The sequence below is a fragment of the Eriocheir sinensis genome, chromosome 26, assembly GCF_024679095.1.
Source record: "Eriocheir sinensis breed Jianghai 21 chromosome 26, ASM2467909v1, whole genome shotgun sequence".
NCBI classification, from domain to species: Eukaryota; Metazoa; Arthropoda; class Malacostraca; order Decapoda; family Varunidae; genus Eriocheir; species Eriocheir sinensis.
Window position 1 is genome coordinate 8,283,815 of NC_066534.1, and position 16,657 is coordinate 8,300,471.

The window sequence follows — 16,657 nt, forward strand, 5'->3', positions numbered from 1 at the left end:
TGCGACTCAGTATTCGAGTGAGTAATTAGCGGTTCGAGTGAGTAATAATAATGGTTGAGCTTTTACGGCAGCAGCACATTCTCTTCATCAAGTTCTGGGCTCGTTAATGTTTGCCATAACTCATAAGGGAAAAACAAATATTCACCGTCAAGGGAATGAGAGGACGCAAGAATCAAGAGGGAAAAAATCAGGTATTGTTGCACAGACTCACTTGCGCCCCACACATTAAGTATTACAAGGTCGTCTAATTTTTTCTGATGTGTATGTTTTTTGTTACCAGAGGGAAGATTAATCCAAGTTCAATAAATTGTTTGTGCTCCTCGTTCATTATTTTCCGAGTCTCACGTCAGTTGCATAAAGACTTTGCTGAGAGTACTTTACTACTTCAAGCACCACCACCACCACCACCACCAGCGGCACCGTCACCACCACCACCACCACCACCACCACCACTGCCACCACCACTGCCACCGCCACCACTACCACCACCACCACCACCACCACCACCACCTCCACTGCCACCGCCACCACCACCACCACCACCACCGGCACCGTCACCACCACCACCACCACCACCACCACCACCTCCACTGCCACCGCCACCACTACCACCACCACCACCACCACCACCACCGCCACCGCCACCACCGTCACCATCACCACCACCACCACCACCACCACCTCCACCTCCACTGCCACCGCCACCACTACCACCACCACCACCACCACCAGCGGCACCGTCACCACCACCATCACCATCGCCACCTCCACCGCAACCACCACCACCACCACCACCACCACCACAACTACTACCACTTCCACCGCCACCATTACCACCACCACCACCACCACCACCACCACCACCACTACTTCCACATCCACCGCCACCACTACCACCACCACCACCACCACCACCACCAGCGGCACCGTCACCACCACCACCACCATCACCATCGCCACCTCCACCGCCACCACCACCACCAGCGGCACCGTCACCACCACCGCCACCATCACCATCGCCACCTCCACCGCCACCACCACCACCATCACCACCACCACCACCACCAGCGGCACCGTCACCACCACCACCACCAGCGGCACCGTCACCACCACCGCCACCATCACCATCGCCACCTCCACCGCCACCACTACCACCATCACCACCACCACCACCACCAGCGGCGCCGTCACCACCACCACCACCACCATCACCATCGCCACCGCCACCACCACCACCACCACCACCAGCGGCACCGTCACCACCACCGCCACCATCACCATCGCCACCTCCACCGCCACCACCACCACCGCCGCCGCCACCACCACCACCACCAGCGGCACCGTCACCACCACCGCCACCATCACCATCGCCACCTCCACCGCCACCACCACCACCGCCGCCGCCACCACCACCACCACCACTACCACCACCTCCACCACCACCACAGCCACCGCCAACACCACCACCAACCCCTCCACCCCCACCCCCACCCCCACCACCACCGCCAACCCCTCCACCCCCACCCCCTCCCACCCCCACCACCACCACCGCCACCACCACTACCACCACCACCGCCTCCACCGCTACCGCTACCGCCACCGCCGCCACCACAACAACAACGACAACAACAACAGCAACAGCAAGCAACAACAACAACAACAACAACAACAACAACAACAACAACAGTAAGAAAAATAGCAACAACAACAACAACAACAACAACAACAACAACAACAGTAAGAAAAATAGCAACAACAACAAGAACAGTAAGAAAAATAGCAACAACAACAACAACAACAACAACAACAACAACAACAACAACAACAGGAACAACAGCAACAACAACAGCAAAAGCAGCAACAACAGCAGCAAATAACAAGAACAGGAAAGGGTAGATAGGTATAAGAAAAAAAGGCTCTGTGATTTTTACCCTTTCTCTATTCTATTGACATTTTATGCTAACTGTTCTAAACTTACTAACATCATGCCTCCGCTACTCCCGCGGCCTGCATGGTGCACTGGAATTTTTACTTTAGCTCGTCCTATTCTGTCCAAATCTCTACAAGATTGACCATTGTTTCGTCGCTTTCACTGGTAAACTCCAGACCAACCTTTTAAGAGAAGAGCATGAAGACACCTCCCCACAGGAAGTAACCATCTTATTGTTTGGCTTTTTCTACCCTTCTTAGGGGAACATTGCATAACGTTTTTTTATCTGTTTTTGTTTTGCCCGAGAACTGCCTTCTTTGCTGCAGAAAAAAAGACTTAAAAGAGAAGAGAAAGAAATGCGAAAGAAAGGGGCGGAGAAAGAGCAGCAGTAGCAAGGGGCAGCAGGTAATGGCTTCACCTCGCTGTCTTGTTTATGTGGAAAACAAGGACGAGAATCTCTGTCGTTACTTGAAGGTCTTGTAGCTCTTGTTCCGCGTGTAGCCGTAACTCAGGTAGTGGCCGAGAGAGACCGACCGGAACGTAACCATGATCCGCGTTGACGTGTAGGAAAAACGACGTCACTTTCATAGGCCATAAAACTATCCAGCGGGAGGAGGCATTGTGGGGAGCAGTGTTGTAAACGTTGTGCTGTGGAAGGTTATGTTGATGGCTGGGCTGTAAACGTCAGATTGCGGGCCGCGCGAGGCTCAGGATTGTTCCCTCCTTTAAGAGCTGCGTGTTGGCGAATTTGTAGCGTTTTTTCATGGTTGTCACTTAAATTGTCGTAAAACCAAGTGTAACACAGCCGGTATCAGTTATAAGTCGATGTAATGAAAAGACTCGTGAGAGGTCTACAAAGAAATAAACTTTTTGTGCCCGTGTTAGTGATCCGGTTTCAGGAATGCCTCGCTAAATTAATTACTTTGTGACCTGAACTTTCTTAACGAGTTGTATTACTATAAAATAACGATTAAAGTGCTACCAACCGGCCTCTTGCAGATTCCTTGAGTTCTTATGTTCTTATGTTAACAAGTAGAGGCACGTAGGATTTATGGATTTAGTTGCATAACGAAAAATGTCACACTGCCACATCAATTACCACTACCACCGCTACTGTCATCAAGCCTCTGTGCCTTTACATTATCTGTCATGCCAAACATTGTAGTTTCTTAGTGACCCTATTTCCTCACGAGTGGTATTAATATTTACAAAGTGACTAAAATTTTTACTAACAACTAGAGGCAGCACATGTTTGAAAATGATAGATTTAGTTCTCTTGATGGGGAAATGTAGCACCACCGCCTTCACCGTTGCCTCTACTAACGCTGACGCTGCCACCACCACGAAAAATACCACTATCATCGCCACTACCACCAAGCCTCTGCACCTTTACATTGTTTGCCACGTTAGACATCGCAGTATAGCTCTCGGCCACACACAAGTTCTTTGCCACCACCACCACCATGTCCACTACCACCACCACTACCTCATCTCTCACAAACGCTACCACTAACCAATCTCCTACACAGTGCCCTGCCCTACCATGCCAGGCGCCATTTATAGCATTACTAGCCCTTCGCCACATACTTGCTAGCTATTTACTCAGCTGCCTCGGAACACAATCCTTCTGTGTCCGCGCATCTTGCAGGCGTATTGTTTAGGCTGCCAGTGCGCCATCAACACCCGAAGGTTAGTTTTGTGAGGGAGGAGGTAAAGACCCGGCACTCAACACAGGTAGCGGGTATCACAGGTGCTGCCGTGGAGGTGGCGGCCCAAGATGAAGGTGATGAGAGGGCGAGGCGAAGGATAAATGGAAGGGGAGGATAAGGAGGGCGGGAGGAGGCTAGAATGCATAATTAGCCTCATCATGGAGGGTTTTATAGCAGCACGTTGATAGGGAACACAAAAGACCACCAGCTGGGGACAACTTTTTTGGGCGGCCCTTCGAGGCGGTGGTTGTGGTGGTGGTGGTGGCGGTGGCTGTGGCGGCGGTGGTATTCCTGACCGGCAGACGTGTTGAAGCGACGAAACGGGGCATCGGGTGGTGGCGGGACGAGGGCGGGCGAGAGTTTATTCATATGACACTAATTGCATGCTTTGAGGAGACTGCTCAGCCGTCCCCGTCATCTGGGGGCCCGGGGCGGAGACGAGCCGCATCAGCACCGAATCCTTAAACCCGTGCCTCGTGGTTATGTTATGGCTGGTTTTCATATAATCTTCAGCGATTTTGTCGCATAAATTTTTACGGATATTTATTTTGTAACCATCTTAAAAAGCTCGGGGGCAAATATTAGCATGGAGGAGTTTTTTCCTGGGAGTGTTCATGCCTTAGAGTTTTATGGCGTCAAACTTAACATAAAAGTGCAAAGTGGCCACTCAATACATGCCTTATGCCGTGAACTCATGCATCGAAGAGAAACTAATGTATCAAGAAATATTCCCGGGTTTGAATCCCGGCCCGGGCAGTCGGCGTGCAGCTCACCCAGCTGTTCATTTTCCTTTCGGGCTGGCCGATAAATGGATACCTGGGGACACCTGGGAATTGTACACTGTGGTAACTCGAATGATACACTGACCTTGTGTCCCAAGGTAATGGGTTCTCACCCACCATAGGCTCAAGGGTCCTTGCCACGGAGATAAGCACCGAGGCCATGCGCAACTATAGCTTATGCCCCCAACTTTACCTTTTTCTCATATTGCCAGTTGACGGAACTTGTGGCTTTCAGCCTGCGACGAATTTGTTTCTGTGTCTGTGTTTTGTCGAATTTGTTTTGTGTCTGTGAGTGCTTGCGAGCTTGCGTGCCTGCGCGTGTGTAATTCACTTATTTCTATCGTCCTTGACTGTGCTACAGGTTCATGTGTCTGGTCTGAAGGCCTTGGGTTCTCACTCCAGGGTTACTGCAGGTGCAGACCACCACTCTGGGACGCAAAGCACACCCAATGATTAGTTCTTGATACCCATTCACTGTTGGGTGGAGAGGGACACAGGTATAAAAAGACAACCTATCCGTCTCCATAACGCTCGGAAATCGAACCTGAGGTCTCTCTGATGTGAGCTGAGCTCTCCAACCGCTGCATTACGCAGTCATTGAATGCCAGAAAAAAACAAAGACTGAAGTGTGTGTGTGTGTGTGTGTGTGTGTGTGTGTGTGTGTGTGTGTGTGTGAAAATATATGCACTTTGAGTTACTATGTTGTACGTTGTCTCTCTCTCTCTCTCTCTCTCTCTCTCTCTCTCTCTCTCTCTCTCTCTCTCTCTCTCTCTCTCTCTCTCTCTCTCTCTCTCTCTCTCTCTCTCTCTCTCTCGTCTCTCTCTCTCTCTCCCCTCCGGTCTCTCTCTCTCTCTCTCTCTCTCTCTCTCTCTCTCTCTCTCTCTCTCTCTCTCTCTCTCTCTCTCTCTCTCTCTCTCTCTCCCCCCCCACAGGTGGATTTATGTATTAGCATATCACAAAACCTCCGTCATACATGTTTTCATATTTTACAAGAATCTCAAAATGCAGCCTTCAGTGGGAAAGCAAACATCAGTCTCATATACCACTCAATTAGGCACAGAATATCTATCAAAACCAAGGTAAAGTTATACTAGGGACACAAACTTTGCTAGGACTGAGCCTCATATTATCTATCCACTCAGCATGCAACGAAACAGGCGAAGGGTCTGGAGTGTTCATCTTTTCGAGTCTCCAAACCTGAGAACTATGCGGCGGGAAACTTGCAGGCCCTGGTACCGGTTGGGTGAAGAGTATTGGAGCGAAACACTATCACGGAATATGCAGATCAATGAAGGGAGCGAGCTGGGAAAGGACGGAGGGAAGCGGGAAGGGCGAGGGCAGGCAAGGAGGAGGGGGGAGAGCGGGGATGGATGGAGAAGGGGAAAGAGAGGTGAGAAGACATGTAGGTGTGAGAAATGGAGATGAACGAGGGACAAGATTACGAAGAGTGAGGTGTGTGTGTGTGAGAGAGAGAGAGAGAGAGAGAGAGAGAGAGAGAGAGAGAGAGAGAGAGAGAGAGAGAGAGAGAGAGAGAGAGAGAGAGAGAGAGAGAGAGAGAGAGAGAGAGAGAGAGAGAGAGAGAGAGAGAGAGAGAGAGAGAGAGAAATGAAAACCGAGAAAACAGAGAAAATAAAGAGAAAAAGGGAGAGAAAAGAGATGAAATGCAGAGAGACAGAAAAAAAAGGAGAGAGAAAAGAGTGAGAAAAATGAAAGAAGAGAGGGAAAAGAAAAAGAGAAAAGAAAGAGAAAAGAGAGAATTAAGTGGAAGGGAGGGTGTGGTTGACCTTCCTACGACCCCTCAGAGCCTTCCCTCGCTGCGTGACTCCTGCTGACCCTCGTGAGTGACCCCTGGAGTGTGCTTGCCCGGTGCTAATAAGAGGCGAAGGTGGTGGAGCCGGGCAGGGAAGAGAGGCGGAAGGGGGCGAGGGAAGCAGAGTCGGATGGGGGCAGAATAGTTGAACCTAAGCCGAGAGTGTCTATTCAGCCACTTGAAGCTGCGTTATTATCTCAAGCTTAATGGGCAGGGTAAGTCGTAATAGTAGCTGTGGTAGTAGTAGTAGTAGTAGTAATTGATGTATATAGTATTATTGATCTTTATATTTCTGTTTAGGAGTATTACAGAATGATGCAAGATGTTTTTAGGGCTGAAGGTGAAGGAGTATGAGAGAGAGAGAGAGAGAGAGAGAGAGAGAGAGAGAGAGAGAGAGAGAGAGAGAGAGAGAGAGAGAGAGAGAGAGAGAGAGAGAGAGAAGAGAAGAGAAGAGAAGAGAAGAGAAGAGAAGAGAAGAGAAGAGAAGAGAAGAGAAGAGAAGAGAAGAGAAGAGAAGAGAAGAGAAGAGAAGAGAAGAGAAGAGAAGAGAAGAGAAGAGAAGAGAAGAGAAGAGAAGAGAAGAGAAGAGAAGAGGCAGAGAGAGAACTTACATGAGGGAACAGAGACATCTTTTTGTCGCTCAGATCTGCCTAGACTCGTACTATTTTGCCTGTCACGGATATATGCTGTGGGTCCTTTATATCGAGGCTGTGGTGTGTGTGCCGTGGGTCGTTACTCCTGCGCTCGAGGTATTATCACGGAGGGTCCCTCGCGTCGTGTCCGGTCCATGGCGGTGTGGGTAGTGGCTTGTTCTTTGGGATGTTCAGCGTGCTGGCAGACGTACTTATTTAGTCCTGCAAACAAGAAAAGTCTCCCAATTTCTGCCCTTTGAGCGAAAGAAGCCGAACGTTTGCCTCCTTATCCCTGATGTGTGGGCCTGCAGTGAGTGACCTGGAGTGAATATCCAGCTACTGAGGCAAAACTATGAAGAACCCTTTTCAGGGGTCATCATTAAGTGTTCAGATCGTGGTCGTTATTGTTTTTTTTTCTATATTCTAGCAAGCAAGTTCCAGACTACAAATTTATTATAATGGATGACAAAAATCGAAAATACATGACATATATACTTCACATGTAAAATGTTATAAACAAGTAACAAAGAGTATGTAGGACGCATATATAGGAATATTTTACTTGATGCGTCCCCCTTGAAATAAATAACTGGGACAGTAGATTTTCCTTAGGTGTGCAGACATGTATTTCTGACATTGCTTCCAGCCCGACGATGAGGGTTATGCCAGGCTTCAGTAACTCTTTATGTCGCTGTCGCCCGTTTCGTTTCCTTCAACCCAGCCTCACATTCGCCCCGCTCTACCACCACGCCTGCCCCGCCCGCCCCTCTATGCCCCGCCCCGCCCGGGCCGCCCCTCGGCCCTCCCAGCTCGTCACGGCGCGTCGCTCAGGTCACATTCCTTCCCCTTAACTTAGCGTGTAATCTGCCGCACTACGTGTAAATGTGTGTACTTGTTTGTTCGCGTCTGTCTGTCCCTCGGCCTGTTTATATATATATATATATATATATATATATATATATATATATATATATATATATATATATATATATATATATATATATACACATATATATAAGAAAGAGAGAGAAAAAGAGAGAGAGCGAGAAAGCGAGAGAGAGAGAGAGAGAGAGAGAGAGAGAGAGAGAGAGAGAGAGAGAGAGAGAGAGAGAGAGAGAGAGAGAGAGAGAGAGAGAGAGAGAGAGAGAGAGAGAGAGAGAGAGAGAGAGAGAGAGACTATATGTATGTATTTATTTGTGAACCTATGTAAGTATATTTATGTATGCATGTATAAATATGTGTACATGTTTTCATTGCAATAGTTTCATGTAAATAAAAGTATAGAAATGTAAGCTCTAATGCTTCAGCAATGAAAGAAGTGATGGAAGAATAAAAGTTGCGCGCACGCGCCCGTTTTTTTTTTTTTTTTTTTTTGTGTGTGTCTGTGTGTGTGCATGTGTGCGCGTGTATGCGTGTGTGTGTGTGTGTGTGTGTGTGTGTGTGTGTGTGTAATTTACCTCTTGGTCTGCTGCGGGTCTCTCGAGAGACAGCCAGCCGTTCCCCTACGGAAGAGCACAAAGCTCATAGCACCGATCTTTGGGTAGGACTAAGACCACTCACACACAACACACCGCGACAACGAGGTCATAACTCCTTGCCTGACGTCGCGTACCTACTCACTGCTAGGTAAACAAGGGCTACACGTGAAAGAAGATAAACCCAACTTATCTTCACCCGGCTGTGGAATTGAATCCCGGTCCTTCTGGTTGTGAGGCAGACGCTTTATCCGCTGAGCTACCGGGCCGTAAATTGATAGTGTGTGTGTGTATGTGTGTGTGTGTGTGTGTATATATATATATATATATATATATATATATATATATATATATATATATATATATATATATATATATATATATATATATATATATATATATATATATATATATATATATATATATATATATATATATATATATATATATATATATATATATATATATATATATATATATATAATGAAAATAAAAATGAAACTCTTGGCCGTATTTTAAAATCAGTGTTGAGTAAGATTAGTGTCAGCTCGTGAATCTAATTATATCTCTCTTCAAGGTTTATTTACCGCCTTGAATTTATAGACTCACTTTTTCATTCATTAAGTTGTGTGCAACGGTGAAATAGTGTGCAGTTGGGTGTATGATTCTTCCAAGCTAACCACAAGCATGCTCTGATCTGGACAAAGGTGAAGGCGGAATGAGAATATGTTAATAGTGTTGGCGACGCCAGACTGAAAAGGTTGATGCTTTTCATGGGCGAGAAAGCGAAATGACCAAAGATAGAGCACAATAATGACTACAGTTTGGCGTACACATAGGAGGTGGTTAAGAAGGCAGGTACATACGTGCATTAATAAAATTATTGCAGAACTTGGTTGAAAACAGTAAATGGATCGCTGGTCCATGGTGACCTCTGCGTACAGACCTACTGTCTTCTCAAGGCAAAGATTTTTTTTCGGAGCTAATGAAGTATTTTTGATTTATAAAATTGGCAAGGTGAATATAGTGGGTGGAGTTATTTTTTCCCTTCTATTGTACCAACTTTTTTAGCGTGAAAGCATGCCATGTTCTGGACGCGTAGTTCGATGCATGACACAGATGCACGACTACTGCCGTCCAGGCTTCTGATGCACTCCTAACCGGCTGTTTTCTCCTGGTGGGTAATCTGCCGCTCCAGCGTGAGTAGTTACATCGGTCAATAGCTGTAAGGGGTGAAGTATGAAAAGAAAAGTACAGGTAGAAATCATAATTTAATCTCTAGTATAACAATAGGATTACAACCCATATGTTTCCCTTGAGAGCTAAAAAAAAAAACAGATGACCTCTAGCTAAAATGCACAACATACAGCACCGGGCGGCAAGTGACTATCATCTGCCGGGCGGAAGGCTCACACGAGACTGCTTGGCTGGCCCCCGGGAACACTGTGCCAGGTCTCCTCCAGCCTGCCGCCCGGCGCGCTTTCAGCCCTTCACATGGCATCGCCCTTCCACAACGGCCGGTCGCTTGAGTATTGCTAACAGAAATGTGAATGGAAATATATTAACATAATTCTCAATATCACTAACTTTCTTGTACGGCAGATCGTTTGCATACATCATGTCTTATCGTATGGCACAGAAGGAATGACTAGATTTATATACGATGTGACAAAGCTGATCAGCAAAGCCACTGCTGCCTCCCAGGGCTTACCAACGCACCCGTGCCGCTTCAAGAGGAAGCACGTACATGCAGTAGCCCGAATTGATTTATTACCCGACCGCTGATGGATGTGTGTTTCTGTCTACACTGTCTATCTGAAGGCATGATGGATTGTTGGTAATACTGATTCATGGAATAATGAGGAAATCATATATGTTTGTGTATGTGCTCTTTTCCTCAGTCCACACTAGATTGCCTGATCACTTTTTAGATGGTAACAATTTTAATCGAAACTTGGCGGGGATGCAGGTTGCCGGGCCGTGCAGGTGGTGTCAAACACAGTAACAAGCGAAACCAAATCACTCTGGAAGACGTTTGCTGTTCATACAATTCTGCCTTTCATACTTACAGTAAAAAAGTGTAACATATTACAATTACATCTTATATTAATTTGCACTCCCCGTTGACTTTCAGTGTCCTCGGCACTTCCTACCAACTATTTCATAAATACATATATATGTGTTAAACAATATATTATTTTCTGTCATCACAGATCGCAACCTCACGAAGCAGCGACGCTAACTGTGAGAAAGACCAAGGCGAGGCTGGTACCACTCTTTTGTTTTGCGAGTTCCCTTCGTCGACCACACTCCCGGCGGGGCACGTGTGGCCTTGGGCGGCTGCATCAAGACACCACCGGCGTGTGGTGGACGTCACTCCACCCACGACCCGCGTCGCCTCCTAGCAATAGTGCCACTGCTTCAGTCTCGGACATTGGCGACAAATATGAAAACGTCTCGAGATTATCCTGGAAAACTCCCGAGTCTGAGGAGCTGCACAGCAAAGACACGAAGTCTGTGTCTTGCTGTGGGTCACCGGCTGTGTGCTGGATCTTGTCTGGGCCACTTGCTTTCGGATTTGGCTGGAATTCTTGGAATTTGAATTCTGACTTTGATTCTGGAGGCCCGGATTCTTCACCCAGGATGCTGGAGAGCACCCAGGAGCAGGTGTCCTCTGGAGCGTTGCCGTCCAGGATGTCCTGCAGGGACCTGATGTAGGCGGAGGCCAGGCGCAGCGTGGTGATCTTGGTCATGTCGGCGGCTGCGCGGCGGCTGCACACCCACGAGGGCAGGACGCCCCGCAGGCTCTCGAAGGCTGTGTTGATCTGCCGCATGCGGTACCTCTCCCGCGCGTTGGCCGTCTTCCTGCGATAGCGGGACAGCGGCGGCGGCCGAGGCTTGTGCCGCAGCGTGTCCTGGATACTCCACTCGCTGTCCGAGCGGCGCCGCGCCTGCAGGGACCGGGGCCGCAGCTGGTACTTGCCCCCACAGATCGTTGTTGGCTTGTCGCTCGCGGAATCATTCTGCGTCTTGCTGTCCGTGTTGTTGTTAGTGTCCACATCGTCACTGTGCCCCTCCACCTCCGTCTCGGGTTTGGCCATGATTGCAGTTCAGCTACACAGCGTTACAGAGTGAACAATAAATTAGTAACAATTGTCATTTGCCCCCATCGCTATAGGAAGGATTTTTTTTTTTTTTGTGACGCGGCGACACTTTCGGCTTTCCCAACTCCTGAGATGGAGCAAGAATACACGACCTGTCTTGGCAGGGTTAGTGAGTGTGTGGCGTGTGCGGAGCAACAGTGCACAGGTATGCAGCCGGCAAGTGTCACCTGCCTTGCCTGGCCAGCCACTGAGGGTCCGTGGGAGCACCTGGGTCGAACGTGTTGCCTTTACGGCAGAGCTCGGCTAACTGAGAGTTCCCTCCCTCTCTCTTGCCTCTTGCGCTCTCTCTCGCTCCTGGTGCCCCAGTACACCACCTCCTCCCCAATCTCCGTATATGGTCTACCATTTGTCACTTTTCCTGCATTTTTTCTCGGCCCTTGCAAATAAATTATACATGATCATGTCATTCACAGATGCATGTGCTCATCTTCGGTGACTCGGTCAGCCCAGAGCCCTCTTGACGAGGACAAATGGCTCGTACAGTCACAGATTTGACCTGGAACCGAGAGGTCACCGCATCCTTGACTCTCCGCAGCTGAAAGGCAGCTCAAAAGAAATTTCCCAAGTCAGTGTTTTTATTTTACGAACATCATTTACGTCTCGCTCTATATTTTTTTGTGGATGCGTTAAGCCACAGCAGGAGTATGGATCTGCGTTCGAAGTGGAAAAGAAAAAGTGTAAGTTGTCTTTTCGCAGGATTGATGTTTTTTTCCCATAAATTTCTGCTAGGCACCGGAGGTCACTGTATGGGAGAAATGTCACGTCATTACTACAACAGTAGCAGTTTGTTGAACCTGCGGTGCTCGTAGCAGACATTCTTCCGTCTCCACAAACTTACACTGCCACCACAGCACCTCTGATCAGACCGGACCGCAACTGTGCCTTTCACTCTTTAATTAGCCTCACCTACTTCCATATACTGTTCAGCTCGCAGCGCGTGCTTTATTGAATTAAATACTAAATATCCTCTCGTTGTTTCAGATGGAGGGTCATTTGGAAGTTCACGAGAACAATCTTGTCATCCTCAGTGTCTTCTCCGGTGCACTCTATAAATCCCCTTCCACAAAGTGTCTACCCACGCCTCACCAGGATTGTTATGTCAGTGTAGTGTATGCTTCTCAAGGTACACTTGGCCTTCCTTACCTTATGGCAAAGGGCCTAAATATGTTGTATGTTGCATGGGTAAAGATATAATCGAAGGGGATTTGCGCGCGCGCGTGCGTGCGTGCGTGCGTGCGTGTGTGTGTGTGTGTGTGTGTGTGTGTGTGTGTGTGTGTGTGTGTGTGTGTGTGTGTGTGTCCACGCGCACGCGGACTAATGTGTATGTTTGCGATAATACGGAGGCCAGTTAGAGAACTATGAGCGTGCGGTTGTCACCGCTCATTAGATCTTGCATCGACTTTGTTTTCAAAGTAAGGAGCTCGAACACTTACAGGTAAGGAGCACCTACATTTTTCAATTTTTGCTCGGAGGAATGGGAGTCCCGCCGGCCTGCTGTCTGGTGTGATTTATTTTACCTGTCGATCTGTCTCTAATAGATGACCTTCGGCTCTTCTCACACAGCACTCTGCCGCCAGGGACGGACAGAGCAATGTACAAAGCATATACAGTACACTGACCTGGTGAATTCGTCTAATAATAAATAGCTGTTCAAACCACTAAGCTTGGCATGACTTTTGACATTACTCAATATATTTACCTGTCGTACATAAATATGGCAATACCGAAAACTTATGCTACATAATGTTGACTTTGAAAATTTGGTGATGCATTATAAGTCCACTTCATACACAACTGGCCACTGGGCTGTGCTAGCTGCATGGCTGGCAGTTTTTCTCCTTGGTCTTTTTTTTCTTTTTATTTATTTTTTGTCTGGCGGCAGAGGGCGACTTGCTCCTCCTACAAGTGACCAGCTCCGCCCCCAGGTGACGCCCCTCCCCTCACCCCCCCAGCATGCCCTTTTGATCTTTTTCTGCCACATTCATTCTCATATCTTTCCTTTCTTCATTGCATCATTTTTTAACTTCTCTCGTTTCACACAATGTCAAGCTGATATTACTGTTTTGTTATATCCTCTCCGACCGTTATCTTTTCCCTTTAGCCTTTTCACTGCCCCGAGGCGTGTTTCCCGTCCCCTCTGCAGTTCCATTCTTTTGTCACCAGCCCAAATGCACCCTTTCGGCACACCTGCCTCGCCCGTGTGTCAGGTGTGCTGGGTCGTCAGGTGGGCGCCGGGAGAAAGCTGCCCCTGCCACCTTCCCCGCCGCCGCCACGCTGGTGAACACGAAGGCTGGTGTGAGGCTTCCGTAGACTAACACACACACACACACACACACACACACACACACACACACACACACACACACACACACACACACACACACTCTCTCTCTCTCTCTCTCTCTCTCTCTCTCTCTCTCTCTCTCTCTCTCTCTCTCTCTCTCTCTCTCTCTCTCTCTCTCTCTCTCTCTCTCTCTCTCTCTCTCTCTCTCTCTCTCTCTCTCTCTCTCTCTCTCTCTCTCTCTCTCTCTCTCTCTCTCTCTCTCTCTCTCTCTCTCTCTCTCTCTCTCTCTCTCTCTCTCTCTCTCTCTCTCACACTCTCTCTCTCTCTCTCTCTCTCTCTCTCTCTCTCTCTCTCTCTCTCTCTCTCTCTCTCTCTCTCTCTCTCTCTCGTGTTATCTGAGAGAAGTCATGTCTGTGTTTCAGGTTTTGTTCTCGTGCTTGTCCAAGAATCTATCCCTTCTGTTTCTTCTTGTTCATCTTATTCTTTTTCTCCCCGTTCTTCCTATTCCATTTAATTATCTTTATCTTTATATCATCATTTTCTCTCTCAATTTAGTCTCACGAGGTCGTCCTTATAATGGCAATGATAAACAGAAAGGGAAGATTCAACCCCTCGTGTGAAATAGGTGCGGTATATCGACGCGTTTTTTTTTTTGTCCTTAGTCACTCGTGTTTTGTCGAATCCCGAAACGCATTTGCCACGGCGGCTTGGAAAATGTTGCTTCGTTCGTTCTCTCTTCGGTGTTGGGCAGCATCTGGTCCCCACCCTGAGGAGCCTCACGCCTGCCTCGCCCTTCCCAGTGCAACATCTTCTTGGTTTTCGTTTCTTTGCCTCACTCTCTTCACGCTTGAGGGAAACCACCCATTCAGCCTGGCCCATGGATACACCGAATGATGGCTCGTAGAGTGTATGTGCGTGTGTGTGTGTGTGTGTGTGTGTGTGTGTGTGTGTGTGTGTAATTTACCACACCTGATCATGAACTGGGCTCGTCATCGCCAGCAAGTGTCCTCCCGATTAGGGTAAGGCTCATTATTGCCGATCTCTTGGTAATGGTGGGACTTTTACACATCACACTCCTTATCCCCTTGCTCAAGGGGGGTAGTAACCACTCCTTGTCAACGGAAAAATCCCGGCCTGAGTGGAGCTTGAACCTCCGTCTGCCAGGCCGCAAAGCCTGGCAGCGCAGAGCTTTATCTACCGAGCTATGAGAGGGAGTGTGTATGTGTGTGTGTGTGTGTGTGTGTGTGTGTGTGTGTGTGTGTGTGTGTGTGTGTGTGTGTGTGTGTGTGTGTTTTGGTGTGTGTTTGTGTGAGTTTGTTTGCTTGTGTGAGCTCTTGCGCCTAGGCCAGCACATTGACTCTGATCCGATGCCCTTCAAGAACTATTCCGAGCCGTTGGAGGGATTCGCTTTCCATTAGATTGATGACGTGGAACTTGATGTATTCCCGTGGAGCGAAGGTTTCGCTCCTCACTGGCGGCAGACGGTCAAGTTTTTATTCGTGTACTTGTTCTGGCTGTTCATTTTTTTTCATCTTCATCACCCTCATCGTTCTCAGCTGTATTATCATCTTTCTCTTCTATTTCTTGATGATGAATGAGCTGAAGTGGAGGTCTCGTGCTAAAATTACTTGACATAATGCTTGTTATATTTTGCTTTATAAAAAAAGAAAAAAAGATAACAAAGAAGTTGTTGAATCTTTTTTGTTTGACCCCATCTGATTGCACATCAGCGGAGAGCAAGTTACTGAGCAGGAAATAATAGGAAGCTGAATACCGGCTGAATGCTTTGCGTGCACCAACTGACAACAGCTATCATATCAGGGGTCTTTTATATGGTTTGATCGTGTCTTTACGTAATCCAACATTTTTGTTATTCTAGGCCTTCAGTTGACGAACAGCAAAAACCTAAGATATTTTAACATATATCACAAACTCTGCCATAAACCAGTTCAACAGTAATATGCATGCATTAAGATCTAATTTCGTTAAGACATACACGACGCGAGACGTCAAAACTGGAAGCTAATATCTGATCAAGGAAGATGAGCGAGTCCTTGCTGTGTTAATGATGGATGACGATCGTTACCCGGCTCCTAATTGCTGTCCCCCCCCCTTCCCCTCCCCCCCCCCCGAAACACGAGCCTCCACTCACCTGCGAGTCACGTCCCACGCCTCTGCCAAACCTTTCTTGCGCGCGCACCTTCTTCCCGTTTTGGCACTTCATTCTACTCTCTTCTTCCTTGGTTTGTCATCGTCTCTCCTTTCTTCATGGTTACTTATCATCTATCTCGTCTTATATTTTCTCTCTCTTCCACTTTCACCCTTTACATTCCTCGCTCGTCTCAAACACGCTCTGAAAACATGAGAAAAAGTTTACTTTCGGCTTGCCATCAGGAACTGCTTCTGTCTTGGCTTCTGCCTCTCACCTGCAGCTTCGCTTTTCCTGATTAATTGGCCGCGCCTCCACAGGTGTGGCAGGCGTGTGTTGATTGAACCAGTAATCGGTTATCAGGAGTCCGGAGCCGTCGTGCCACCTGCTCCTCCAAGTCATCCCCCTAATGACGAAAGTTACTTAGTAGTGCTAGGCGTTGATGTGAAGGAAGAAAATTAAATAGTAAAATGGAGCAAATGATTGCCTTAAATTTCTACGCACTTTTTTTCGGAATGATAAGCTAGGACGACGGTTTTAACTACCTTCCAGCATCTTTTTTTCTCGTCTCATTCATATCGCTTACGGATCCTTCGCTTCTTTTGAAGTTTTCTTTTATGTCGACCGTTCCTCAAGCGGTATTTCCCTCCTCCGTCCCACCCGTGCCTGCCACTGCGCTTCTCCAGGTCCCTTACTCGCCTCTTCGTCCATAATGCATGTAG

At 47.8% G+C, this 16,657-nt stretch overlaps 1 protein-coding gene across 1 annotated transcript; it reads right to left on the reverse strand.

Moving 5' to 3' along the window:
• Nucleotides 1-9,596: 9,596 nt before the first annotated feature.
• On the reverse strand, nucleotides 9,597-11,755 carry LOC127003923 (helix-loop-helix protein delilah-like). Its single transcript, XM_050871024.1, has one exon. The coding sequence runs from the start codon at nucleotides 11,437-11,439 to the stop codon at nucleotides 10,684-10,686; it is 756 nt and encodes a 251-aa protein (XP_050726981.1). The 5' UTR covers nucleotides 11,440-11,755; the 3' UTR covers nucleotides 9,597-10,683.
• Nucleotides 11,756-16,657: the final 4,902 nt, after the last annotated feature.